Below are 27,505 nucleotides of genomic sequence, written 5' to 3' on the forward strand. Positions count from 1 at the left end.
ACCGTGTATTTCACTTGAAGTATTGTTCTTTTTTTAGACGATGTTCACCCGATGACAGCTGAATGAAAACTGATATAGCACTTTGTATTTACCAAGTGACATACAGCTATCGCAAATTCTGTCGGTCTGTCAGTCGGTCCCGATTTTGCCAGTTTAGGCACTTCCAGCTAAGCTAGGACGAAGAAATTTGGCAGGCGTATCAGGGACCGGACCAGATTAAATTAGAAATAATCGTTTCATCTATTTGAGAATCGAATTCGGAAAATATAGAACAAATGAGGTATTTTAACTTACGAACGGGTGATCGGATCTTAATGAAAATTAAAATTTAAACGATATTGTATCTCAGAACTTTTATTTTAAATCCGACTAAATCCGGTAACATTGGGGGGAGCTGGATGGGGAAACCTTAAATCTTGGAAAACGCTTAGAGTGGAGAGATCGGGATGAAACTTGGTGGGAAAAATAATTACAAGTCGTAGATACGTGATTGATGTAACCGAAATGGATCTGCTCTCTTTGGGGGAGTTGGGGTGGAGGGTTAGCTCTGAAAAATTAGAAAAAATGACGTATTTTTGATGGATCCAGCGTCTTTGATGGGGTGTCCAGACTGGGTCCAGTGTCATTGATGGAGTTGGGAGGGGGGGGCGAAAATCTTGGAAAAGGCTTAGAGTGGAGAGATCAGGATGAAACTTGGTGGGAAGAATAAGCACAAGTCCAAGATACGTGACTGACATAACTGGACTAGATCCGCTCTTTTTGGTGGAGTTGGGGGGGGGGGGTATTCGGAAATATTAGAAAAAATGAGGTATTTGTAACTTACGAACAGGTGGTCAGATCTCAATGAAATTCAATATTTAGAAGTACGTGCTGCTTCAGTGCTTTTATTTTAAATTCTGACCAGATCTAGTGACATTAGGGGGAGTTAGATGGGGAGACCGGAAATCTCGGAAAACTTCAATATTGAGGTATCTCTATCTTACGAATAGGTTATCGGATCTTAATGAAACTTGATATATGGAAAGATCTTATGTCTCAAATGCTCCATTTTCAATTCGAATTAGATCTGAGGACATAAGGGGTCGGAGGGGGAACCAGAAATCTTAGAAACTGAAAATCTTGAAAAACGATTAGAGTGGAAAGATCGGGATAAAACTTGATGGGATGAATAAGTACAGGTTCAATATACGTGATTTAAATAATTGGAACTGATCCGCTTTCTTTGAGGGATTTGGGTGGGGGTGTTAATTTGGAAAAATTAGAAAAATTGAGGCATTTTCAACTCAAGAACTGGTGACCAGATCTTACTGAAATTCCATATCTTAAAAGGAATCATGTCTCAGAGCTTTTAATTTAAATCCTGACCAGATCTGGTGACATTGGGGTGAGTTGGAGGGTCAACCGGAAATCTTGGAAAACGCTTAAAGTGGAGAGATCGGGATGAAACTTGATGGGTAGAATAAGCAAATGTTGTAGATACGTGATTGATGTAACATGACTGGATCTGCTCTCTTTTGGGGAGTCAGGGGGGTCCAGTGCTTTGGCGAGTTTTTTGCTTCTGGGCGTGCTAGAACAATGAAAATTGGTAGGCGTATCAGGGACCTGCACAAATTGACTTGATAAAGTTGTTTCCCCGATTCGACGATCTAGGGGGCTGAAGGGAGGGGAAAAATTTAACAAAATAGTTGTTTTTAACCTACGAGTTGGTGATCGGATCTTAATGATTTTGTTATTTTGAAGGACCTCGTGTCTCAGAGCTCTTATTTTAAATCCCGACCGGCATTAAGCCTCTGATTTTCCTTTTAAACCAATTTATTGATTCTTAGAATTTTGCTACAGCTCATGCCATATGAGCTCTTGACTCTTCCGACCTCGCCACAAGTGCCACATGAGCTCTTAGCTTTTGTTTCAGATAGGAGCATGAAAGCTCTGCAACAGAGTTCTCGTATACACTGACTCCTACGGTGCGATTTTCATTAATATTCCTTGGATTTTAGGGGGGGGTCTCCTTTTTCAAAAATCAGGCTAATTTTCTCAAGCTTATATCTTTTGATGGATAACACTAAACTTAATGAACCTTACATAATTTGAACTTATAAAATCAATCCAGTTGTTTTATTCTCTAAGGATTTAAGTTTTATCGCTTGTTATGCAATCACATTCATTATTAGGACATCAATGGTAATTGATAAAGAAAAATGAACAAAATTTTTACATAACTGATTTTTTTGGCAGTTTCAGACTAAATATAGTTTCAAAATCTGATGTTTTCTCTATCTTTGGTCGATAAAATAAATTCGTTTAGTCATCTTGAATGTCACTCAAATTACATCGAAAAACCCTAAGCGTGCTTTTTTCCATGACCAACAAGACGAGAGAACAAATTGATCAAGTTGCCAGGGCCAAACAATCAACATTTCGCCAAACAGTTTTGTTTTGGTTATTTAAATTGTTTTTACTAGAATACTTCAACAGGAATAAATCCTAGTTTCTATTTAGGCTTAAAGTGCAAATATGTTAATTTGATTAGAGACATAAAATAAATCTGACATCAAAAAATTTGAAACCCCTTTCTCCCCCCCCCCCATTCTGCTTTTATGCACCCTGAAAACTTCAAATCAAACCCCAAGCTATTCCCGAGATATTACAGATATGGTATTTTGGTAAACTGGACGTACATAGTTTCTATTGATTTAATTTTATCCTCTCCTCCAAAGTCATGGTTCAAAGTCCACCAAAGCAGTTCTCAAGATGATGTAAATATGCAGTTTTGACCACGTTAATGTACATGCTTCTTTTTAGTTACCCATGCTCCCTCCCCTATGACAAATTTAGTATTTTTCAACGCCCCACTCTTTACGCTAGAGTTTCTTACTGTTTTAAAAAGTGGAGTTGAGAGAAAAAGTTGAAGATTGATAACGTAAAGAGTGGGGCGTTGACGAGGGAAAAGTCCGTTTCATATACAAAGTAATATCGGTTCGTATTAAGTTTTAATGATGCCTTCCTTACTTTCAGTTAAAAAACATTTTTTTATTATTTAATCAGCATACAAAGCCATTCGTTCCGATGTATTTGTTATAAAAGATTCTTTTTTTGGTTTTTCTATTGGACAGAGTCCCTTTTTACTTGCAGGTTGTTACGATGAACTGTTTGATCTTGTTAAATCTTCAGCAGGGGTGTCTTTTGGGAGGGAAACGAGGAGGAGGAAAAAGTTCCCCTCCCTCCAATGATGTGAAAAAATATTATATATCCCATGCCCCTTGACTAAAAGGATATGAAACCCTCTCCCCTCTTCCCCCAATAATAATGCGGGAGATTCACCCTGATATTCAGGCCATGAAGACTGCTCAATTAAGATGTCAGAGACAAGGCAACTTCAACTGGTCACAAACCAGTTGTTTTGATTCTTAAAGTCCTAATCATTGTCACTCTTTTTTTTCAAAAAGCCAGAACTCCTTAAATAAATGAGTTCAAGATGTATTTCTTCAAACAATCAAGCAGTTAAAAAAATGTAACAAAACAAGTGTTTAATAATAAATTGATAGGTTAAAATGTATATATATGTATAGACATTTTGATCACCAATGTAGACAAACTAGAACAGGTATCCAACACATTGTTCCTATTTTGTTTCTTTGCTATCTACAAGAAGAAAATCTTGGACTCCAGCTGGTGCAATTTCCTTCGCCAAGGCCAAATTTGACCAGAGCACCAAAAACAGTGAACTAATTTGTACAAGGTTTGTAATGCCTCCTTCTTGTATGTGACAGTCTTCTAGCAACCTCTTATGACTTGAACGTCCCAGTCCGTTGCAGAAATTCCCTGCATCCAAAAATACATTGGAAGCCAATAAAGGGTAACAGATGCCAACCCCTTTTCTCCAAAGATGAGAGTGGCATATCACAGGATTAATAAATATGTAAATATATGCCTTCTTGCCAGTTGAACCTCATTAATTTTAGTCGAAACTCTAAAAGACGGAATTTTTATGCTAAAAGATACATCAAAAGAATCGAATTTTTATGCTGATTTCAAATATATAAGTATCATCAAATTTAGTCTTTGTCATCAAAAGTTATGAGCCTGAGAAAATTTGCCTCATTTTAGAAAATAGGGGTAAACACCCCCTAAAAGTCACACGATCTTAACAAAATCACCCCATCGGACTCAGCGTATCAGAGAACCTTATTGTAGAAGTTTCAAGCTCCTACCTGCAAAAATGTAGAATTTCGCATTTTTTGCCAGAGGACAAATCACGGATGTGTATTTATTTCTTTTTTGGCATTTTTGTTGTTGTTTTTTCATAGATAACTTCGAAGACCACACTGCCTTTCCATGACGAAAGTAAAACAGTTCAAAACAGGGATGAAACCTTTTTATTGACAGTGAATAGATATAAGATTTAACTGGATATTTCGAACACAAATACAGTGTTCATCATCAGCAGTAAAACTTTTACTGCTGATAATGAACACTGTATATGTTTTCGAAATATCCAGTTAAATTTTATATCTATTCACTGTCAATAAAAAGGTTTCATCCCTATTTTGAACTGTTTTACTTTCGTTTTTTCCCCAGGGTGATCGTATCAACTCCGTGGTCCTAGAATGTCGCGAAAAGGCTTATTCTAACGGAAATTAAAAGTTCTAGTGCCCTTTTTAAGCGACAAAAAAATTGGAGAGTACCTAGGCCCCATCCCGCTCGTTTTTCCCCCAAATTCACCGGATCAAAATTCTGAGATAGCCATTTTATTCACCATAGTCGGAAAACTTAATAACTGTGTCTTTGGGGGCGACTTACGCCCCCGCAGTCCCCGTGGGAGGGGCTGCAAGTTACAAACTTTGACCTGTGTTTACATATAGTAATGGTTACTGGGAAGTGTACAGACATTCTCAGGGGGATTTTTTTGGTTTAGAGAGGGGAGAGTTGAGGGGGGGGGGTATGTGGGGGGATTTATTCCATGGAGGAACTCCTTGTTGGGGACGAGACTTTCAATGAAGGGGGCGCAGGATTTTCAAGCATTATTTAAAAAACAATGAAAAAATAAATATGAAAATATTTTTATACTAAAAGTGAGGAGCAGCATTAAAACATAAAACGAACAGAAATTATTACACATATGAGGGGTTTACCTCCTCGTAATACATCGCTATTTACAATAAAGTATTTTTAGTAATTTCAGCAATTTATTCTACGGCCTTTGTGATTCAGCGGTCATCTTAAGGAATTGGGACAAAATTTGAGCCTTAGTGTAAAGAGCGAGGTATCGACGAGGGGGTGGGGGCCCTCATATACACAATAAAAGCATACGAATATAGAAGTTCGTAACGTAAGTCAATTCGTAAGTTACGTATATTTTTTTAACTTATGAAAACGTTCGCAAAAAATTAAAAATTATAGTCGCCTTTTTAAGTAATCAAAAAATTGGAGGGCAACTAGGCCTCCTCCCTGGCTCCTTTTTCTCAAAATCTTCCGATTAAAACAATGAGAAAGCCATTTTGCCAAAAAAAATTAATATGCAAATTTCGTTTTAATTATTTATGTGCGGAGAGCCAAGATCAAAACATGCAATAATTCAAAAACGTCAAGAAATTAAACAGAAAAATCAATTTTTTTTTTTAAATGAAAGTAAGGAGCGACATTAAAACTTAAAACGAACAGAAATTACTCCGTATATGAAAGGGGCTTTTCCTCCTCAACGCCCCACTCTTTACGCTAAAGTTTTTTACTGTTTTAAAAAGTAGAGTTAAGAGAAAGAATTAAATTTTAGCGTAAAGAGCGGGGCGTTGAAGAAGAAAAGCCCCATTCATATTCGGAGTAATTTCTGTTCGTTTTAAGTTTTAATGTCGCTCCTTACATTTAATCATCATAAGAATCCAATTCTTTTGATGTATCTTTTAGTATCAAATTTTTCGTTTTTTTAAGAATATCGTTTACTATTGAGCCGGGTCGCGTCTTACTACAGTTCGTTACCACGAACTGTTTGAAACGTTCTTTACCCTCTAATGTGTCGGAAACAAAACAAATTGAGACAAATTAGCTGTTTTTACCAAACACTTAAAAAAGAAATGAAAAGTAAAATTATCAACTTGAAGAAGGTAAAAGCCCCTCCTCGACAAAGATGACCATAGTCTAACAGCTAAATCTTACTTTCGAATCTCTAAGTGGTCTCATATTTTTAATCAGATTTCTTTCTTTCAATATGTAGGCCTACATTAATTTACGGCCCACGCACAAACAGATTTGGGGATAATACCATCTACAGAGATAGATTCATTGCGCCTTTAAACCATTCTGAACATTTATCTGAAAATTTTAATTTTAAGACTTTGGTGTTAGGATAAGGGGGTTGCAAAACAACGCCGGGAGGTAGGGTGGTTGCCCTAAAATCTCTTCCAGACTTTTGAAAAAGAATTTTTCAGACTTTTATACTTTAATTTTCCTATCGAATGAGAGCCTTCGAAAGTTTCTGTGACCACCCACTCTACATGAGGTAACTATGCCAAAGAAAAGTAGACCTAGTGTATAGATATTTTTCAAGGCGAGTCAAATTTATACCAAAGAGACAAAGAGAAAATCAGAGAGAGAGAGAGAGCTCCTTATTATTATTAAATAAAAAAAACTAATTTTTTTAGCTGAAAGTAAGGAGCGAAATTAAAACTTAAAACGAACAGAAATTACTCCGTACATGAAATGGGTTGTCCCCTCCGCAATTCCTCGCTCTTTACGCTAAAGTTTTTAATTGTTTTAAAAAGTAGAATTGTGGCAAAGAGTCAAACTTTAGCGTAAAGAGCGAGGGATTGCGGAGGGGACAACCCATTTCATATACGGAGTAATTTCTGTTCGTTTTAAGTTTTAATTTCGCTCCTTATTTTCAGCTAAAAAAATTAGTTTCTTTTTATTTAATTTCTGAACGTTTTTGAATTAATGCATGTTTGGTTTTCCGCACATAAATTATTAAAATGGAATTTGTATATTAATTTTTTTTTTGGCTAAATGGCTTTCTCTTAGTTTTGATCAGACGATTTTGAGAAATAAGGGGTGGAGAAGGAGGCCTAGTTGCCCTCCAATTTTTCGGTTACTTAAAAAGGCAACTAAAACTTTTAATTTTTAACGAACGTTTTTATTAGTAAAAAATATACGTAACTTAAGAATTAACTTACGTAAGAAACTTTTATAATCTTATATTTTTATTATGTATACGAGGGGGTTTGTACCCTCGTTAATACCTCGCTCTTTACACTAAATCGTAAGTTTTGTCCCAATTCTTTAAGAATGACCCGTGAATCAGAAAGGCCGTAGAATAAATAGTTGAAATTACTAAAAATACTTTAGCATAAAGATCGAGGTATATATCTCCTCCTAAATACCTCGCTCTTTATGCTAAAGTATTTTTAGAACCCCTCATCAGCGTAATAATCTCTGTTCGTTTTAAGTTTCAATGCTACTCCTTTCTTTCATTTGAAAAAACGTTTTCATGTTTATTTTTCATTGTTTTCTTATAGTAATGCTAGAAAATCCTGCGCCCTTTTCATTTAATTTTTCTTCCTCCATGACAGATTCTTCCAATGAAAGATCCTCCAACATAACCCCCTCCCCTCAGCCCCACCCCCAAACAAAATAAAATCCCCCTGCAAACGTCTGTACACTTCCCAATAACCATTACTATATGTAAACACTGGTCAAAGTTTGTAACTTGCAGCCCCTCCCCCAGGGATTGTGGGGGAGTAAGTCATCCCCAAAGACATAGTTATTATGGTTTTCGACTATGTTGCACATAATGGTAATCTCAAAATTTTGATCCGTTGACTTTGGGAAAAAAATGAGCGTGGGAGGGGGCTTAGATGCCCTTCAATTTTTTTGGTCACCAAAAAAGGGCACTAGAACTTTTCATTTCCGTTAGAATGAGCCCCCTTGCGACATTCTAGGACCACTTGGTCGATATGCTGACCCCTGGGAGAAAAAAAAAACAAAAATAAACAAACAAACAAATAAACATGCACCCGTGATTTGTCTTCTGGCAAAAAATACAAAATTTAACATTTTTGTAGATAGGAGCTTGAAACTTCTACAGTAGGGTTCTCTGATACGCTGAATCTGATGGTGTCATATTTGTTAAGATTCTACGACTTTTAGGGGGTGTTTCCCCCTGTTTTCTTAAATAAGGCAAATTTTCTCAGGCTCGTAACTTTTGATGGGTAAGACTAAACCTGATGAAACTTATATATTTAAAATCAGCATCAAAATGCGATTCTTTTGATGTAGCTATTGATATCAAAATTCAATTTTTTAGAGTTTTGGTTACTATTGAGCCGAGTCGCTCCTTACTACAGTTCGTTACCACGAACTGTTTGATACTATTTATGTAGGTCGCATTATATTGTTGGAAGTATTCAGTATTCAGGATTCAAGTTGCGTATTGTTGCAACTAAACATTTTATCCTTGATATCATAGGCCTTTTAAATATTAAAAATATATTTTTTTAAAGAAGTTAAGATTATTCGTTATAAACCACAGGGTAGCCTATTTTTGCCAATATTTTAAGTGACTTTTGAAAAATCAAAAATACGATTTAATTTCAAATAAGGCACGTTTTGTCATTTGTTTTTCAAGAATTAATTTTTTCAAGGTTTCAATGCTTGATTTACGATTCCGCTTAATTAGAGTAGTGGAGACTTGAAAAGACAAAGTAATCAGTAATACGTGCGTATCAAATATTTTTGCTACAGAAAAGTAAGGTTTAAAAAAAGAAAATGAAATATTTTATATACAATAGCAAGGTAGAGCAAGTATATGACTCCCAAGGACACCAGAATCAGTGATAAATGTAAGAGAAGTTAGGTAACAAATTCCTATTTCAAAGTTTCAGAGAAATCAACTACCACGCAACCAATAACAATATCAATAAATCACGACTGTATCTGAAAGCTTGAAATTATTTTGTTTCTATTGTCTTTTTCCAACTTTATTTTTAATTGAATTTTTCAGTAGAACTAATAAAGGGACAATCATTACTGATAAAATATGGAATGTTGAAAAATATTTCCCTCCTTTTACGAATATTCCAAAGGGTTTTTGGAGTGGTCTTCTTATTTCCAAAGGCATAATAATTGTACCTTTAACTTTTACTGAACACAATATTATGCTGATTATTTTTTTGGGGGGAAGGGTGTGTGTAAGAGGGCTAGTTGCCCTTCATTTTTATAGGTTGTTTAAAAAGGGCACTAGAACTTATAATATTCGTTTGAATGAGCCCTCTCCTGTTGTTCTAGTCCCATTGGTTCTATGCTATAACCACTAAAAAAATAAACACACATCCGTGATTTTCTTACAGTAAAAAATAGAAAAAATCCAGATTTTGCAGATAGGACCTTGATACCTCTACAATAGGGTTTTATTTTTAACACCCTACCTCTGTCCCATTCATTTCATCCCCTTTGGCTATCCTATGAATATGACTCTAGTTTGAGAGTTCTTACATGTAAAAACTTTCTGCAATAAATCGCAATTGTTCTCCCTTGCTGTCACATAGAACTAATTGCACCTTCCAGATCGGTCCCATAACCAGAAATAAAAACCTTGCCAAAGAATCACAGAAATTCATCAATTGTCCCCTTTTAAATTTCGTTACATTTACATCTAAATTTTCGAAAAATAAAACAGCAGACCCGATCCCATTTTCACTACGAATTCCTTCCCTGTTAAAAATAATTCCGCCACCAAAATTATGCAATTCCGGCTGAAATGTCCACATTTCCGTTTTCAGGTAATAAGAGTACATATCACCCGTCTTCTCATTTAAAAAAGTATTTTTTTTTGGGGTATGGATGTCTTCAAACTACCCCTACCTCCCACCTTTCAGATTTGTTTTTCAAGAAGTTCCTGAATCTTTCTGACATAGGAATGTGTTATATCTAATTGATCCGTATGGATCAGTTAGATATAACTACCACTACCACTACCACTAGTAAGAGTCTTGAAGGGATCCCAAACTCAGCTCTAAAAAAATAAATATTGTGAAAAGCGGATTTTGTTAAATAAAACTCATCAAACAGTTCGTGGTAACGAACTGTAGTAAGGAGCGACCCAGCTCATCAAACAGTTCGTGGTAACGAACTTGTAAGGAGCGACCCAGCTCAATTGTAACCGAAACTCTAAAAAAAGGAATTTTAATACCGATAGTTACCTCAAAAGAATCACATTTTAATGTTGATTTTAAATATATAATTCTTATCAAGATCAGTCATACCCATCAAAAGTTACGAGCCTGAGAGAATTTGACTCCTTTTAGAAAATAGGGGGAAACACTCCCTAAAAGTTATACAATCTTAACAAAAATCACACCATCAGATTGAGCGTATCGGAGAACCTTATTTTAGAAGTTTGAAGCTCCTATCTACAAAAATGTGGAATTTCACATTTTTTTTTGCCAGAAGACAGATCATGGATGCGTGTTTATTTGTTTTTTTGTTTGTTTATTTTTGTTTTTTTTCCTCAGGGGTGATCGTATCGACTGAGTCATCCTAGAATGTCGCGAGAGGGCTCATTCTAACGAAAATTAAAAGTTTTAGTGCCTTTTTTATGTGATCAAAAAATTGGAGGGCACTTAAGCCCCCTCCCACGCTCATTTTTTTGCAAAAGTCACCGGATCAAACTTTTGAGATAGTCATTTTATTCCCCATAGTCGAAAAACCTAATAACTATGTCTTTAGGGACTACTTACTCCCCCACAGTCCCCGTTGGAGGGGCTGCATGTTACATACTTTAACCTGTGTTTACATATAGTAATGGTTACTGGGAAGTGTACAGACATTTTCAGGGGGATTTTTTTGTTTAGGGGGGGGGGGGGGGTTACATGGGAGGATATTTCCATGGAGAAAATTCTCATGGGGGAAGAGAATTTCAATGAAGGGGGTGCAGGATTTTCTAGCATTAGTTCAAGAATCAATAAAAAAAATAAATGTGAAAAGTTTTTTTCTACTGAAAGTAAGGAGCAGCATTAAAACTTAAAAACGAACCAAAATTATTAAGCATATGAGGGGTTTACCTCCTCGTTATACCTCACTCTTTACGCTAAAGTATTTTTAGTAATTTCAACTATTTATTCTACGGCCTTTGTGATTCAGAGGTCATTCTTAAGGAATTCGGACAAAATTTAAGCTTTAGTGTAAAGAGCGAGGTATCGACGAGGGTTGAACCTGCTCATATACGCAATAAAAACATACGAATATAGAAGTTCGTTATGTAAGTTAATTCGAGGGCAACTTGGCTTCCTCCCTCGCTACTTTTTTCTCAAAATCTACTGATTAATTGCAATTAATTAATATACAAATTTTCCTTTAATTATTTATGTGCGGAGAGCCAAGATCAAAACATGCGTTATTTCAAAAACGTCCAGAAATTAAATAGAAAAAACAAGTTTTTTTAAATGAAAGTAAGGAGCAACATTAAAACTTAAAACGAACAGAAATTAATGCGTATATGAAAGGGGCTTTTCTTCCTCAACGCCCCGCTTTTTACGCTAAAGTTTCTTACTGTTTTAAAAATAGAGTTAAGAGAAAGAGTCAAACTTTACCGTAAAGAACGGGGCGTTGAGGAGGAAAAGCCCCTTTCATATACGGTGTAATTTCTGTTCGTTTTAAATTTCAATGTTGCTCCTTTCTTTCATTTAAAAAAACCTTTTTTTAAATTTAAAACAGGGGTGAATCACTTCCGCATTGATCTTCTTCCCATATATCACTGTGACGGTTAGGTGCCTGTTCTTCTAGCACCCTTTTGACCTCCCTTGCTGGTAACTCATAGTCAACCCATTCATATTCCTTATCAAGGCCGAGTTCTCACACAAAGGCTGCTAGATCAGACATAGGGAAGCTATATTAAACGGGTTCACCCCCAAACAATAATCTTCCTCACGATCACTATTCTCTGGGACCTGTTCTATGTCTATTAATGACTCGATATCTTCAGAGAAGTTGTAGGCCCCTTCAGATGTTTGTATGAGAGCCTAAAAAATAATAAGAGCTTATTAGCTCGTTGAAACAGGTCCTCTTTCATTTTTAATTTACGTAGATAGTATGAGATTTCTCATCCCTTGTTACTTAACGTATTTTGCCGAAAACACAGCTATAACAGTTATTGCCAAATCGTTACCGGACTTGATAGACCGAGCAAACAGTGCTTTAAAAGGACATCATACGTTTGCTACACTCAGTAAACTTGCTGTTAATATTTTAAAAACTAATTACATGGTTTTTAGAAGTCCAAGATTTACCTTAAGCTATTAAGTACAATGGTGTTTTTTTTAAACAAGTATGAGAATCGTGTTACCTCGAGTTTCTTCTTGACTTCAAACAGAGTTGGAAGGTGCAGAGTTTCCTGCAAAGTGTCAAGGGTAGTTGGAATGCTGTGGTGTCTAAAAAATGTACTTCCTTTGAAAGTTTTAAATTCACTGTACCATACTTTAATAGCGTCGTATATTAATCATGGTCGTTTAATCTGGGCTAGTAACGTTCAGTCTAAATATAGAAGACCTCAAGTGCAACAGAATAAGGCAATTATAATTTTAGGAAATTATGATCGTGGAAGTGCTAGCAATGTATCTATATTAAAAAAAGTTTGATATTTTGGATGTTAGAAAAATCAGAGACATGCAGATTGGTATTTTAGTATATCAGTGTCTACATAATTTAGGGCCTGCTATTTTTAACAATTTTTTAGCCTGGGTTCTTGTTACAGTTGATAACACTTGTTACAGCAATAACAGTTGAAGCTAGGGATTCATCGACACTGGTCAAAAATCTGACTATAAGTGTTACCTCCGTTAATTGATGGTTTGTTTCCAATAATCTAGTACTGAATTTTACGAAAACTAATTTTATGGTTTTTGGTCGTTCAAAATGTGCCACTCGTGAGATTCCTTGTCAGGAGCTTTAGGTTGGTGATTAAAAAATTTGTAGGGTCCAATCATATTGTTATTTAGGATTTTTTCTTGATCCCCATTTGTCATTTCATAATCATATCGAGCATTTAAGATTAAAACTTGCTCAAAATATTGGGTCGTTGTATCGTGTAAAGAATATTTTTCCTTTTACCATTTTAAAAATAATTTATCACTCTCTAATTACTTCTTATTTGAATTACTGCTCAGTTGTATATCTTAATATATTTTGGAAGCATATAAAACCCTTACAGGTACTACAAAATAGGGAAATATGAATACTTGGAAATTTCTTACATCGACCTACAGAACTGGAAAATGTTTCGGAAACTAAAACACTATTCCTTTTCTTAAATTTGTTAGATTTAAATGATATCGAGTATTAAATACTTCCATATGGTATTTTCAAATCCAAAATTTTAAAAATTATTTCTGACAATCCTTTCTTAATTTTACTTCCTCGTTCAGATTGTCGAAGGTGTGGGATGTACCGAATTCCTTTTGTAAGTTCTGAAAGGTCAAGGTTTTCGATTAGGTACCAAATACCCTTCATTGCAAACAATTGTAAGCTGAATGATAAAATTCTTTTTGATCCATCCCAAAAATCTCAGCTAAATTAAAAAAAAGCAAATATTAATGATTGTTTGACAAAAATTTTGATTATTCACCATTGATGATGGAAAATTAAATTATTTGATCTTCCTATTTGTGTGTTTTGTTTTTGTGTCCCTATGTCTGGGATGGCCTCTCCTGCCCGATATTTATTTATTTAATTATCCTAGTTTCTTTTCTTTTATCAGTTTTTTTCTATTTTATTTGTCTTTTGTCGTGCTAAATTTTGGAATCATTATTATGATGAAATGTTGATGTTTTTTTAAGTTTTTCCACTGTCCCAGCCTTACGAGCTCTGCTTTATGTAGGGGCATAATATTATTGTTGTATTTTTTAAGTTGAATAAAGAAAAAGTTAAAGTTGAACTTTAAGGCTTCAAGACTAATAAAATATATCTTTGTTAACCTGAAGAGTTACGCATCACTTTACTTTCAAATGAAATTTCTTGTTATTTGCCAATCATAGTAAAGATTTTACGCTAACAAACAAATCTGTAAGTGCTAGAAAAACTTGAAGATTAAAGATTAAAGGTTAAAGATTAAAGATTAAAGGAGAATTGAAGATTAAAGGAGAAGATTAAAGGAGAATTTCTTCAGGCTTCGGACTTCCTTATGTCTTTGTGATCATTTCAAAAAGATTCGATTGAAAAAATGTTGGCCATGTCATCTACTAAGCTATTTGCGAAAATAAGAAAGAATATGGATCCAAAAGTTTTTTCTTGAAACATTCCCCCTCTAACTTACACTCCAGTGACAATAACTGTTCTCACGGGACATTGATTCAGTGTGTTGAATAGCTCGGTAGGTTTTCAGTTTCTAAATTTCTCTTTTTTTTTTTACTTTTTCTTTGCTCTATTTTTTATTTAAAATTCACTTTAATAGCGTTATTTCATTTTGTTTTGTTTATCTAACTTCTGGAACTGTTAGTTTAAACCGAATTTTCTTTCAGAAAATTAAATCCGATAAAAACCATTTTACTGGTGTGAAGTCCTTTTTTTTCTGAGAAAAAGGGCTAAAATTATTATCGTTTAAATAAAAAAATAATGCTCCATAGAAATTGTATGTGATCAAATTATAAAATTCAAAGGAATAACCTTAGAAAGGTTAAATATTTCATAAAATCCGTGCACCATGGTCAATTCTGACATATTTTACAACTAAAATTATGTAATAAATACATCGTAGGACAAATAAATTTAGAAAACATGTTTCGTAGTTTAAATAGTTTTATTGATGCTTGAGATGTATAGTTCAAATCCACTTACAAAATATCCCTACGAGGTTGCAATAATTAACTAAATGGATATGATAAATACACAAGAGTTGAAATTTATAATTCAGTTTATTATATAAAACTAAAAAAAAATTGCACAAAAAATATAAACACTATAAAAACTGCCATGAAAAACCCATTTGGTCAGTAGTTGCAATATTCATTACTTTTACCCATATCCTCCTTGACTGTACCCCCCGACAGCGCTTCCACCATAACCCCCTTGGCCACCTCCAATTGCTTGACCATAGCTACTTCCGATGCTTTGGCCGTAACCTCCCCCAACAGCTTGCCCTAAGCCACCTCCAATGCTTTGTCCGTAGCCTCCTCCAATTGCTTGACCATAACTACTTCCGATGCTTTGGCCGTAACCTCCCCCAACAGCATGCCCTAAGCCACCTCCAATGCTTTGTCCGTAGCCTCCTCCGTAGCCACCTCCAATTCCTTGGCCATAACCTCCTCCGATGCTCTGACCATAGCTTCCTCCAAGGCTCTGCCCATAGCCTCCTTTCATAGGTATAGCCATAGGTATATATGGCCTGGCAGGTGCGACCATGCTGTAGCCTCCTTGTCCTCCTCCATAGCCCTTTTTAACTCCGTAGCCTAGAAATAATGATACTCAAATTAAAGATGAATAGGTTCTTTTTGATGGTAGTAAAAATACTACAGGGTGTTTTGATGCAGATTAAGGAGATTGAGAGAGATGGAGATAGGAAAAAAAAATTATGAGGGATTCAGACAAAAAACTACGGAAAGACGAAGAGGGCGTGGGATAAAGAGAATGGGGAAAGGAAAAGATAGATTACAAGAATGAGAGAAGAGCAAAGATTATGGATATATGTTCGTACATTCTGTTTGACTTGAATCCTTTTAGTTGTTTTGTATGGTTTTGAGTGTCAGGGAAAAAGCAAATTTGCCACAAGAATTTATACACAAATGTTGTGTGTTTTTGTTGTTGTTTTTTTTTGCATAAATTTCGGTTCTTGTAGGTTTTAAGCTAATTATATTTTGTATAAATTTTCTAGAGAATCGAATTATCAATATTTTTTCTCTATTTTTCTACATTCAATCATTTTATAGATTGAGGACAGTGAGTGTACGGCTTTTGTCTATATAAAATGCTATTAAAGATTGGCTGGTAATCCCGATCAAATACAAGTCGTATAAAGTATAGAATTTATTTACACAAATATAATAATAAATAATTTTTCTATTAAATATTGCTAAATTTGACACTTCATTTTATTCACAAAGTGTATACCTATGCAATAACACTGACCTACTCTTGCAATTTATGGCTGATGAAGGGAAACACATTATTTATGTTTATTTCTAATCTAATTTATGCAAATAACTTCCTACAGAAAGGTCAGAAATACATATTTAATTCTTGCTTTTACTAGAAAATATCATTCCGAATATTGTCTTGAATGACATAATCTTTCTTTGTTAAAATGAGTTTTCCTGTACAATGAGTTGTCCTTCTTTGATTAAAATTAAATAAAAAAAAGTTTTTTTTAGCTGAAAGTAAGGAGCGACATTAAAACTTAAAACGAACAGAAATTACTTCGTATATGAATGGGGCTGCTTCCTCATCAACGCCCCGCTCTTTACGCTAAAGTTTTTCACTGTTTTAAGAAGTAGAGTTAAGAGAAAGAGTTAAACTTTCTCTTTTCTAGAGAAAGAGTTGAGAGAAAAGTTGAGGGTAGAGTTAAGAGAAAGCGTTAAGAGAAAGAGTCAAGAGCCGTAGAATAAATAGTTGAAATTACTAAAAAATACTTTAGCGTAAAGAGCAAGGCATTAGGAGGAGGGGGGCCCGTCATATGTGTAATAATTTCTCTTCGGTTTAAGTTCTAATGCTGCTCCTTACTTCCAGTTTAAAAACTTTTTCATATTTACTTTTTCATTGTTTTTTTTTAAATAATGCTAGAAAATCCTGCGCTCTCTTCATGGAAATTATCTTCCCCCATGACAAATTCCTCGATGGAAAGTTCCCCCAACATATATTCCTCTTCTCAACCCCTCCCCCCAACCAAAAAATCCCCCTGAAAACGTCTGTACACTTCCCAATAACCATTACTATATGTAAGCACTAGTCACAGCTTGTAACTTGTAGCCCCTCCTACAGGGACAGTGAGGGAGTAAGTCGTCCCCAAAGACATAATTATAAGTTTTTTTTGACTACGTTGAATAAAATGGCTATCTCAGAATATTGATCCGTTGACTTTGGGAAAACAATTAGCGTGGGAGGGGGCCTAGGTGCCTAATTGAAATTACTAAGAATACTTTAGCGTAAAAAGCGAGGTATTAGCTGGAGGTGAGCCCCTCATATGCGTAATAATTTCTGTTCGTTTTAAGTTTTAATGCTGCTCCTTACTTCCAGTTTAAAAAACTTTTTCATATTTATTTTTTCATTGTTTTTTTTTTAAATAATGCTAGAAAATCCTGCACTCTCTTCATGGAAATTTTCTTCCCCCATGACAAATTCTTCAATGGAAAGTTCCCCCAACATGTCCCCTCTTCTCAACCCTTCCGCCCAACCAAAAAATACCCCTTAAAATGTCTGTACACTTCTCAATAACCATTACTATATGCAAGCACTGGTCAAAGTTTGCAACTTGTAGCTCCTCCCACAGGGACTATGGGGGAGTACGTCGTCCCCAAAGACATATTTATAAGTTTTCTGACTACGCTGAATAAAATGGCTATCTCAGAATTTTGATCCGTTGACTTTGGGAAAATAATTAGCGTGGGAGGGACCCAGGTACCCTCCAATTTTTTGGTCACTTAAAAAGAGCACTAGAACTTATCATTTCAGTTAGAATGAGCCCTATTGCACCATTCTAGGACCACTGGGTATATACGATCACCCCTGGAAAAAAAAACAACAAAAATACAAAAAAAAACAACCAAACAAATAAACTCGCATCCGTGATCTGGCTTCTGGCAAAAAATACAAAATTCCACATTTTTATATATAGGAGGTTGAAACTTCTACATTAGGGTTCTCTGATACGCTGAATCTGATGGTGTGATTTTCGCTAAGATTCCATAACTTTTAGGGGGTGGTTCCCTGTATTTTCTAAAATAAGGCAAATTTTCTCAGGCTTGTTGCTTTTGATGGGTAAGCCTTACTTGATGAAACTTAGATATTTAAAATCAGCATTATAATGCAATCCTTTTGATGTAGCTATTGGCATCAAAATTATATTTTTGTATCTGCTCTTGTATCTGAAGAGTAAATTGTATCTGCTCTTCCTTCTTCTCCACTTATTCAAAGACTCCCTGTTTACATGAAATACTTGAAATAAATCAAAATCGATCAGATTCGATATTCTGAGATGGATAACAATTTGATTTCATGAAACTAAAACCAACATTGTAATAGTTCATATTCCCACACAAAGAAATTTTTTTGTTTTTCTCATGTTATTATTATTAAATATTGCTCTTTGATACAAGCTCAGTTTATTTTGTTTATTTTGAAGTTCAAATTGACACGCTCGGTTCAATGGCTTGGTCATTGTAAATCTTTTCAAAATATATAATTGGTCCATTGGAACTTTATAATCGTTAATTTTTATTGATGCATCTAGAATTGAAAGTAATATTACTCTTCAGGGTGTTTAAAGTTTATTTCATGATATTTTAAGTGAGGAATCTTTGTCATAGACCCTAGTTCTTGTCATAAACCATTCAGTTACCATATCTGTACGTTTACTTGACTTTTAGTTTATCTGTTCTTCTCATGGAGATGAATCCACTTTTGAAGTTCTCGGAAGTTTTTTTCATCCATAGTTTCTTCTATTTTTACCATATCACACAGACACATGAGCTGAGTTTGCAACAAAGAAATGACCAGTGGCTGAGAAATATCATAGTATTTTTCGTCTACATCAAGATGTCATTTCAAAACCTGAGTCTTTCAGTATGAACCAAGTCAAGTGCTTCTGAAACCTTTTCAAAATATTACACCCATAGCTGTGCCATTAGACCTCTATTATTTAATTCAGTAAGTTTAATTAAAATTTCAGAGGAAAAAAGGTTGAGTCACCTTTATAGCCTTTTACATTTTTGCAGGATACATCTCGAGAGATGATTTCTTGCATTCTCTTATCTAACAAATATCTTAAATATTCATTGGTTCAAAATTATTATTTATAAGACAAGTCGTAATGATATATGGCCTCCAATGCTTCTTGAATACGCGTGTCCACTCAGCATCTTGTCAGCACAATTTGACATATACATTTTATCAAGTGCTTCCTTGAGGTAACTCCTATTCAATGACGAATCCTACGCCTCAAAGAAAAGACATGAGTACATGAAATCCTCTTAGGTGTTCAACAGCCTAACATAATTCAGAGATAGCTTCCAACTTAGCTACTGTTTTGCGTTCTTTTGATCAAAAGCTATTATATATGTTTTTTGCCCCTAAAAGAGCACTTTACCATGCTTTTAGAGCACAAGTTAAAGTTGCGTAATTTGTGTTAGCTTTATTTGCTGAATTATAAATGAAATTCAGAAACACAACCTCAATGGCTCAAACCCTCATTACTCTGAATAAGTGACTCAAGATGGCTATTCCTTCTGATCTTGATTACGCTTTTGTGGTAAAAGAACAGTAAGTCAGGAGAGACTCAGCTCAATAGTAACCATATAGTTTGGCTCAATAGTAACCAAAACTCTTAAAAACAGAATTTTAATATCAGTAGATACATCAAAAGAATCAATTTATTATGCTGATTCTCTCTCTCTCTCTCTCTCTCTCTCTCTCTCTCTGTCTCTATATATATATATATATATATATATATATATATATATATATATATATATATATATATATATATATATATATATATATATATCAAGTTTAATGCTACCAATCAAAAGTTACAAGTCTGAGAATATTTGCCTGAGTTCTGAAACTGGGATAAACGCCCCCTAAAATTCAAAAAATCTTAATGAAAATCACGCTATCATAGTCAGCATACCAGAGAAGCCTACTGCAGAAGTTTCAAGCTTCTATATACAAAAATGTGGAATTTTGCTGTTTTTGCCAGAAGACAGATCAAGCATGTGTGTTTGTTAGTTTTATTTTCCCAAGCAATAATCGTATTTAAATAATAGCCCTAGAAAATTGGGAAAGGGTGTATTTGAACGGAAATTAAAATTTCTAGGGCTCTTTTTAAGTTGCAAAAAAGACTGGAGGGCAGCTGGCTCCCTCCCATGCTCAGTTTCCCCCCAAAGTTATATGATCAAAATAACACAGTAGCAATTTTGTTCAGTATAGTTCAAAGAACAAATAACTATGTTTTTAGGTGTAACTGACCCCCCCTCCCTGTATTCCGTGGGAGAACCTTTTGAGTTATGAAATTTGCCATCGTTTACGTATAGTGTTTGTTATTGGGAAGTTTACAGACATTTTTCGGCAGGATTGGTTGTGTTTGGGTTGGATTTCTGTAAGAAGAATCTTCTTTTGAGAAATAAATTTTCGGGGGTGAAATTTTTCCAGGAGAATGTTACACGGAGGGGGGTTGACTTGATTACTATGAGAAATTATTTTTAATTTTCTTACATTCTATTTGCCAAGTTTTAAATTTGAATATATTCCGGAAAAATTATCGTGGGGCCATTTTCTGCGCGTTTTGATAGTCGGGGACTTAATTTCAACGGAAGGGGATATTTGAGGAGTTATCGAGAACCCAATTAGATATTAAATTCTTATTCAAATTCAAGAATGCTCAGGAAAACTGTTTCACCTGAATCGTCCTTAAGCAGTTTTATGGATAGGGGGTTTTCAGCGAGGTTTGAACTGCCTGGAGGGAATTAGACAAGATAGGGGTCTACTTATTAAAGAATTAAAAGATCGAACATAAAGAACAAGGTGTGGAAAAGGGTAAAACCCCTTTCAGATAGGCTACGGAATTATTTCGGTCCGTTGTTGGTTTTAATGTCGCTCCTTACTTTCAGTTAAGAAAAAAAAAAACTGTTTGTTTTTATTTAGAAACACAAAGTATGGTATTTTGCCTTAACAACAATCAAATCATATTGAAAAAATACATAATCTTTTACTTATTGCTCAAACTCATCACCACGTTCTTTTTTTTTCATAGCAATGTCTTCGAACTTAAGGTTAATTTACTTATCTTGCGAGTATAATTTTTTGTCTTTGTCTTATTGGTATAAAATTAAATAAAAAAAAACAAGTTTTTTTAACTGAAAGTAAGGAGCGACATTAAAACTTAAAACGCACAGAAATTACTTCGTATATGAATGAGGCTGCATCCTCATCAACGCCCCGCTCTTTACGCTAAAGTTTGACTCTTTCTCTCAATTCTTCTTTTTAAAAATGTAAAAAACTTTAGCGTAAAGAGCGGGGCGTTGATGAGGAAGCAGCCTCTTTCATATACGAAGTAATTTCTGTGCGTTTTAAGTTTTAATGTCGCTCCTTACTTTCAGTTAAAAAAACTTTTTTTTTTTATTTAATTTCTGAACGTTTTTGAATCAATGCATGTTTTGATTTTGGCTCTCCGCAGAGGAATAATCAAAACGAAATTTGCATATTTGTTTTTTTTGGCTCAATGGCTTTCTCATAATTTTAATCGAATGATTTTGAGAAAAAAAGAGCGGGGGACGAAGCCTAGTTGCCCTCCGATTTTTGGTTAATTAAAAAGGCAACTAGAACTTTTAATTTTTTACGAATCTTTTTATTGGTAAAAGATTTACGTAACTTATAAATTAGCTTACGTAAAGAACTTTTGTATTCTCATGTTTTTATTACATATATGAGGGGATTCGCCCCATCGTCAGTACCTCGCTCTTTACACTAAAGCTTAAATTTTATCCCAATTCATTAAGAATGACCGCCTGAATCACAAAAGCCGTAGAATAAGTAGTTGAAATTACTAAAAATACTTTAGCGTAAAGAGCGAGGTATTAGAAGGAGGTGAGCCCCTCATATGGGTAATAATTTCTGTTTGTTTTAAGTTTTATTGTTGTTCCTTACTTCCAGCTGAAAAAGCTTTTTCACATTTATTTTTTAATTGTTTTTTTTTAAATAATGCTAGTAAATCCTGCTCTCCCTTCCTGGAAATTTTCTTCTCCCATTACAAATTCTCGAAGGAAAGTTCCCCCAGCATATCCCCCTCTTCTCAAACCCCTCCCCCAAACCAAAAAAAATCCTCCTGAAAACGCCTGTATACTTCCCAATAACCATTACTATATGTAAGCACAGGTCAAAGTTTGTAACTTGTTGCCCCTCCCACGGGGACTGTGGGGGAGTAAGTCGTCCCCAAAGACATAGTTATAAGGTTTTTCGACTACGCTGAATAAAATGGCTATCTCAGAATTTTGATCCGTTGACTTTGAGAAAATAATTAGCGTGGGAGGGGGCCTAGGTGCCCTCCAATTTTTTTGGTCACTTAAAAAGGGCACTAGAACTTTTCATTTCCGTTAGAATGAGCCCTCTTGAAACTTTCTAGGACAACTGGGTCGATACGATCACCCCTGGGAAAAAGAAAAAAAAAAAAAAAAAAAACAAATAAACACGCATCTGTGATCTGCCTTCTGGCAAAAAATGCAAAATTCCACATTTTTGTAGATAGGAGCTCGAAACTTCTACAGTAGGGTTCTCTGATACGCTGAATCTGATGGTGTGATTTTCGTTAAGATTCTATGACTTTTAGGGGGCGTTTCCCCCTATTTTCTAAAATAACGCAAATTTTCTCAGGCTCGTAACTTTTGATGGGTAAGACTAAACTTGCTGAAACTTATATATTTAAAACCAGCATTAAAATGCGATTCTTTTGATGTAGCTATTGGTATCAAAATTCCATTTTTTAGAGTTTTGGTTACTATTGAGCCGGGTCGCTCCTTACTACAGTTCGTTACCACGAACTGTTTGATCAGCTATTTAGCACAGAATAAACAATGCCTTTTTTTTAAAGCAAACACTCTACTTCATCTTTTGAGGAATTACATGGAAAAACTCCCTTTTTCTACTGAAAGTAAGGAGTAGCGTTAAAAATTAATATGGATAGTAATCATCCCGTCTATGATAGGGTCTGTCACCTTCCCTATACCCTGCTCCTTACACTTAGGTTTGATCTTTCTTTCAATCCCTTAAAAACGATTCCTAAAACATAAGGGCCAAGTGGTTAGATTCAGAACCTTTTTTAAAAGTACTCTGAAACTTTAGCTTGAAGAGAGGGCTATTGAAAAGAGAATTGCCTCCCTCTATACAATAAACAATTTCTGTATGTTTGAAGTTTTTATATTATTCTGTTCTTTCAGTGGAAACAAAACTATTTTTTTTTAATTTAGAGCTTTTCAGCACTTTTATAAAAGTTTCTAATTCTAATTAAACGGCATTTGTTTTTCAAGAGTCATTCTAAAAGAATTGGGACAAAAAGAAGAATTTTAGTATAATCAGAATATATAAAACGGGATTTACCTACTTTTATACAGAATAATTTATGTTCGTTTTACATTTTAATGTTGCTCCTTACTTCCAGTAGAGGAAAATTTTCTGTTGTTGTTTTTTTCTGATCGTTGTGAAAATAGTCCTAGGAAGTATAGCCTACCTACCCCTCCTTGAATAATCCCGCTGCAAAATCTTCCACCGTAGAAAGTTCTTCCTAGGGTTTCGACTAAAGATTTAAAACTTTTGATTCAGATTAGGCGAAACATGCTGTCTTTGGTTGTATTCAATTAGAATTTTACATATTTTTTTTCTTTTTTCTGTCAAGGCTTAGAACGGTTCTTAAACCAACCTTTTGATTTAAGAGCAATCTCCTGGAAATATCCTCATGGGAGAATATTTTAAAGAATACGCATGAGTGAAAAATGAATAAGAAAAAAAAAACATATATCAATAAATAACGTTCGACTTTGTTTATTCTTGTCTCTTTGACCTCTTTTATCCGTGGCTTTAACTTGAACATATGTCTGGCGTGGCGTGACAAAGAGGCCATTTTTCAACCAGGGCTGAATTTCATTCAATAGAGGGATACTGGCGAGTAGGGGAGGAGACTTCAATATTGTTCTGAGTGTGGCTGAAATGTTGTGTCTCCAATTTACCTAAACATTTTTGCACTTTAAACCACAGTGGAATTAAGCCCTTAAATTCTGGAATGACACTTTGGCACATAGAAGGCTTAAAGAGTGGTACTCCTACTTCAGTTTTTTTCAGTTTTCGTTGATTATTTATTTTAGTAATTGTTTATTTTAGGGATTTTTTTATTCATCAATAGCTTTATCTTTAAATTATATGTGCTCATTCATTTAAATCTGTTTGTTTTGAGTTTCATTTATCCAATGATGGCAATTTTGGTTATATTTAAGTTTGCTATATTATATGACTTTATTTCTACCCAAGTTATGTTTCAATATATCTATTTACCTCCCCTTGAAAAAGATTTCCATGAAAAAATATATAAATATTTCTATATATTAAAATATATGTATATATAGGGAGTCAGTGGCATGAATCTGTAAGTTCAACAAGAGTCAACCCAGCTCTAAATGGGTAGTCCCATTTAGCAAATGTAATGGCTTCTTGTGTACTACATAAAAAATCATTTAGCACACACTGAAGATACCCGGTACCTTCGCTTTTAAATTAATTAAACAAAGAAGATTGATAAAAACTAATCAAACATTGTCAGTGGCCCATTGTGAAGAGTTCAATTTTGGGTGACCAGAAAGGGCCAATATTCTTGTACAAAATGTCTATTAAGCTCCAGGATTCTTACCATCCATCGTATTAAATGCTAGGAAGTATTTAATTGAGTTATTTTGTATTTTATCAACTTTTTCTTCTCAGTTAGGTAAAAAAATTCCAAAGTTCTCAACAGCCAAAATAAAGTCAGATACATTAATATTATGTTACCTCCCCCATATCCTCCTCCGAGTCCACCACCATGTCCTCCACCATAACCTCCTCCGCCGTATCCACCCTGTCCTCCGTAGCCACCATAGCTAGGCACCATATATATTATAGGCTGACTATATCCTCCTCCACCACCATATCCTTTGTGCTTAGTCTCAGACACTTGAAGCTGCTCCTCTTCTTGGATTTCTTCTTCTCCCTTTGGCTGCACTGATGTGGAGTTTACGAAATATACGAAAGTTAGACAGGCTAACTGAAAAAAAGAAGTGTTATTTTCTTGCCTGAATAGAGTGGACATTTTTTTGAAGAGGAAGAGATGCCCTCAATGTAATATGTTTTATTTTTGTCTTACGCACTAATAATTTTACACAGAAACACTAAATTTGATTAGATAAATAAAAAAAATTACTTTAAATTAAGAAACAATATGAAAACTTAAAATGAGCAAAAATTATTGTGTATCGCAAAAATCATAAGGGATGCCTTTTCTTCAATCTCTTGCTCTTTAGGCTAAATTTCTAAGTAGTTTAAAAGTAATTTTTCATTTTTCAGCTGGAAAACCTTATTCTTATTAATTTAATTAATTTAAAAAACATTTTTTGTTTCTCAAAAAATTAGGAGTGTATGAAACCAAAAATGAAGAAATTGTAAAAATTGAAAAATTCCATGCGATGCTCATGGGGAAGTTGAAGTAAATCAGAAAACTGTGTGCATGGAGTTGCAAAAGGGAACCAGCTAGCTATCCCAAACTTTCTACCGGATACATTTGTGAAGAAGAGGATGAGGAGTGGGCTGGTTAACCTCCATCATTTTTACTTTTGAAAGAGAACTAGAACCTTTAGTTTCCAATTGAAAGAGCCGGCTCCTAAATTTTTACGACCACCCCTTCCGTGAAAACCTTATATGTTAATAATCTTCAAGTAGTATTACTTAGAGTCCGTGTGCTAGGGGCTGTAGGGGGGTGGTTGTAATCCCCAAGGACATACATATTGGACCCCTTAACTACACTGAACGAAAGGGCTATCTCAAATTTTGATTGGATGTGTTTTGGTAAAGTATGGGTGGGGAGAAGAGGGGGTTGGTTCATCTCCATTCACTCGTGACTCTTGAAAAGGCACTTAAACTTTCAATTACTTATCGAATGAGTTCCTTTCGAAGTTTATATGACAACTCCTTCCACATGAAGGGCCTTGGTCAGAAAATAAATACATTGCACCCACATTGCGTTTTTACTTAGGCAGTGCTATAATGCTGCCTATGATTTCTAATGGGAATTCTTCGTGTAAAAATTCTGGGTAATTCACAGGTATCAAATTTCCTCTGAAAATTTCTTCCCCTGCAAACCTCCCTCTATAGATTATTCTCACAAATGAATTTCTCAGGGGGGATTTTAATCAAGATAATCAGCATTATAAATAATCCATGGGGAAATTTTCCGTATTTGAAACCGAGACGGGCAAATTCAGGGGAAGAGTTTACTCAGAGAGGGAGGAAAATTGTTTGCAGGATTTGGAAACGATCTGAAATTAAATATAAGAAAGTTTTTTTCAAACTTTTAGCGTGGATAGAACTGTCTAGCGAGAGTTTCCAGGAAAGAGGGAATTTTTGTTTGAGCAACTTTTCATAGTGACATTTTCCTAGGAGGATAATCTCCCAAGGTGGTGCGAAGCAAAATTTTCAGTGTTATTGGAAAAACGAACAAAAAATATACAAGAGAGCAATTTCTTTAATTGGAAGCAAGGAGTAACATTAAAACTTAAAACAAACAGAAATTGTTTCGTGTAGGAGTACAGTTGTCCCTTCCTCAGCCCTCAAGATTAGTTCTTAAAATTCTTTGAAAATGTTTCTCGTTCGAATTCAACAGGTTTTATGTTTGAGCAGTCTTTCTTAATGAATTTTGACAACAAATCAAACTTTAGCGTGAAGAGTGAACGCTGAGAAAGGGGAATTCCCCTCATATAAGGAGTAATTTCTTTAAATTATAAATATTAAATTTGCTCCTTACTTTCAGTTGAAATTGTTCTTATAATTTAATAATAAAAATGAAACAGCTAAACTAAGTATAAAAGTTAAGCTCCAGAAAATATATTTGTGTTTTCTATTTTCTCGTCTGAATGACTAAATTGTATGACTAAGTAAAACTATAGCACTAAGAATAAATTCTTACTAATTAGGTTAGAATATTATTTGTCCTATCGATAATATTGTAGCTTGGATTGAATTTTTTTTTTCACTTACCAAAATGACTGAGAAATTCATACTAATCTGTTATTAACTTCTTCACAAGTCAAAATAAGTCTGAATAAATCACTGAAAGTGTTAGTATCTATATATAGTACAATCGCTTGATTTCATAATCAGAAAATGAAGGTCAGAACACTTCTAGCAGTAATAGCTTTTAACCAATGAACATTATCCCTTAGTATTTGTCATACTGGATAGATAAAATAGTTAATTTAGCATTGCAAAAATATTGTTGACAAATGTTCATGTATATTAATTCAAATTTTGGGGTATTGTGCTGACATAGTGGCTTATTATAATTATTAAATAAATAAAAAATTATTTTTTTTAACTGAAAGTAAGGAGCGACATTGAAACTTAAAACGAACAGAAATTAGTCCGTATATGAAATAAGTTGTCCCCTCTGCAATCCCTCGCTCTTTACGCTAAAGTTTTCAATTGTTTTAAAAAGTAGAATTGTGGCAAAGAGTCGGACTTTAGAGTAAAGAGCGAGGGACTGTGGAGGGGACAACTCATTTCATATACGGAGTAATTTCTGTTCGTTTTA

General features: G+C 34.5%; 2 protein-coding genes across 6 annotated transcripts in view; one reads left to right on the forward strand and one right to left on the reverse strand.

The window, feature by feature from the left end:
- LOC136043445 (uncharacterized) overlaps nt 1-27,505 on the forward strand; it is a 147,457-nt gene that overhangs the window by 110,874 nt on the left and 9,078 nt on the right. The gene's annotated exons all lie outside the window — the stretch shown is intronic.
- On the reverse strand, nt 14,873-27,089 carry LOC136043444 (uncharacterized). Its single transcript, XM_065728362.1, has 3 exons — nt 26,953-27,089; nt 24,715-24,967; nt 14,873-15,425 (listed from the first exon to the last, which is right to left on the reverse strand). The coding sequence occupies exons 1-3, from the start codon at nt 26,971-26,973 to the stop codon at nt 14,992-14,994; spliced, it is 708 nt and encodes a 235-aa protein (XP_065584434.1). The 5' UTR covers nt 26,974-27,089; the 3' UTR covers nt 14,873-14,991.

This window comes from Artemia franciscana, unplaced genomic scaffold, assembly GCF_032884065.1.
Source record: "Artemia franciscana unplaced genomic scaffold, ASM3288406v1 Scaffold_601, whole genome shotgun sequence".
NCBI lineage: Eukaryota > Metazoa > Arthropoda > Branchiopoda > Anostraca > Artemiidae > Artemia > Artemia franciscana.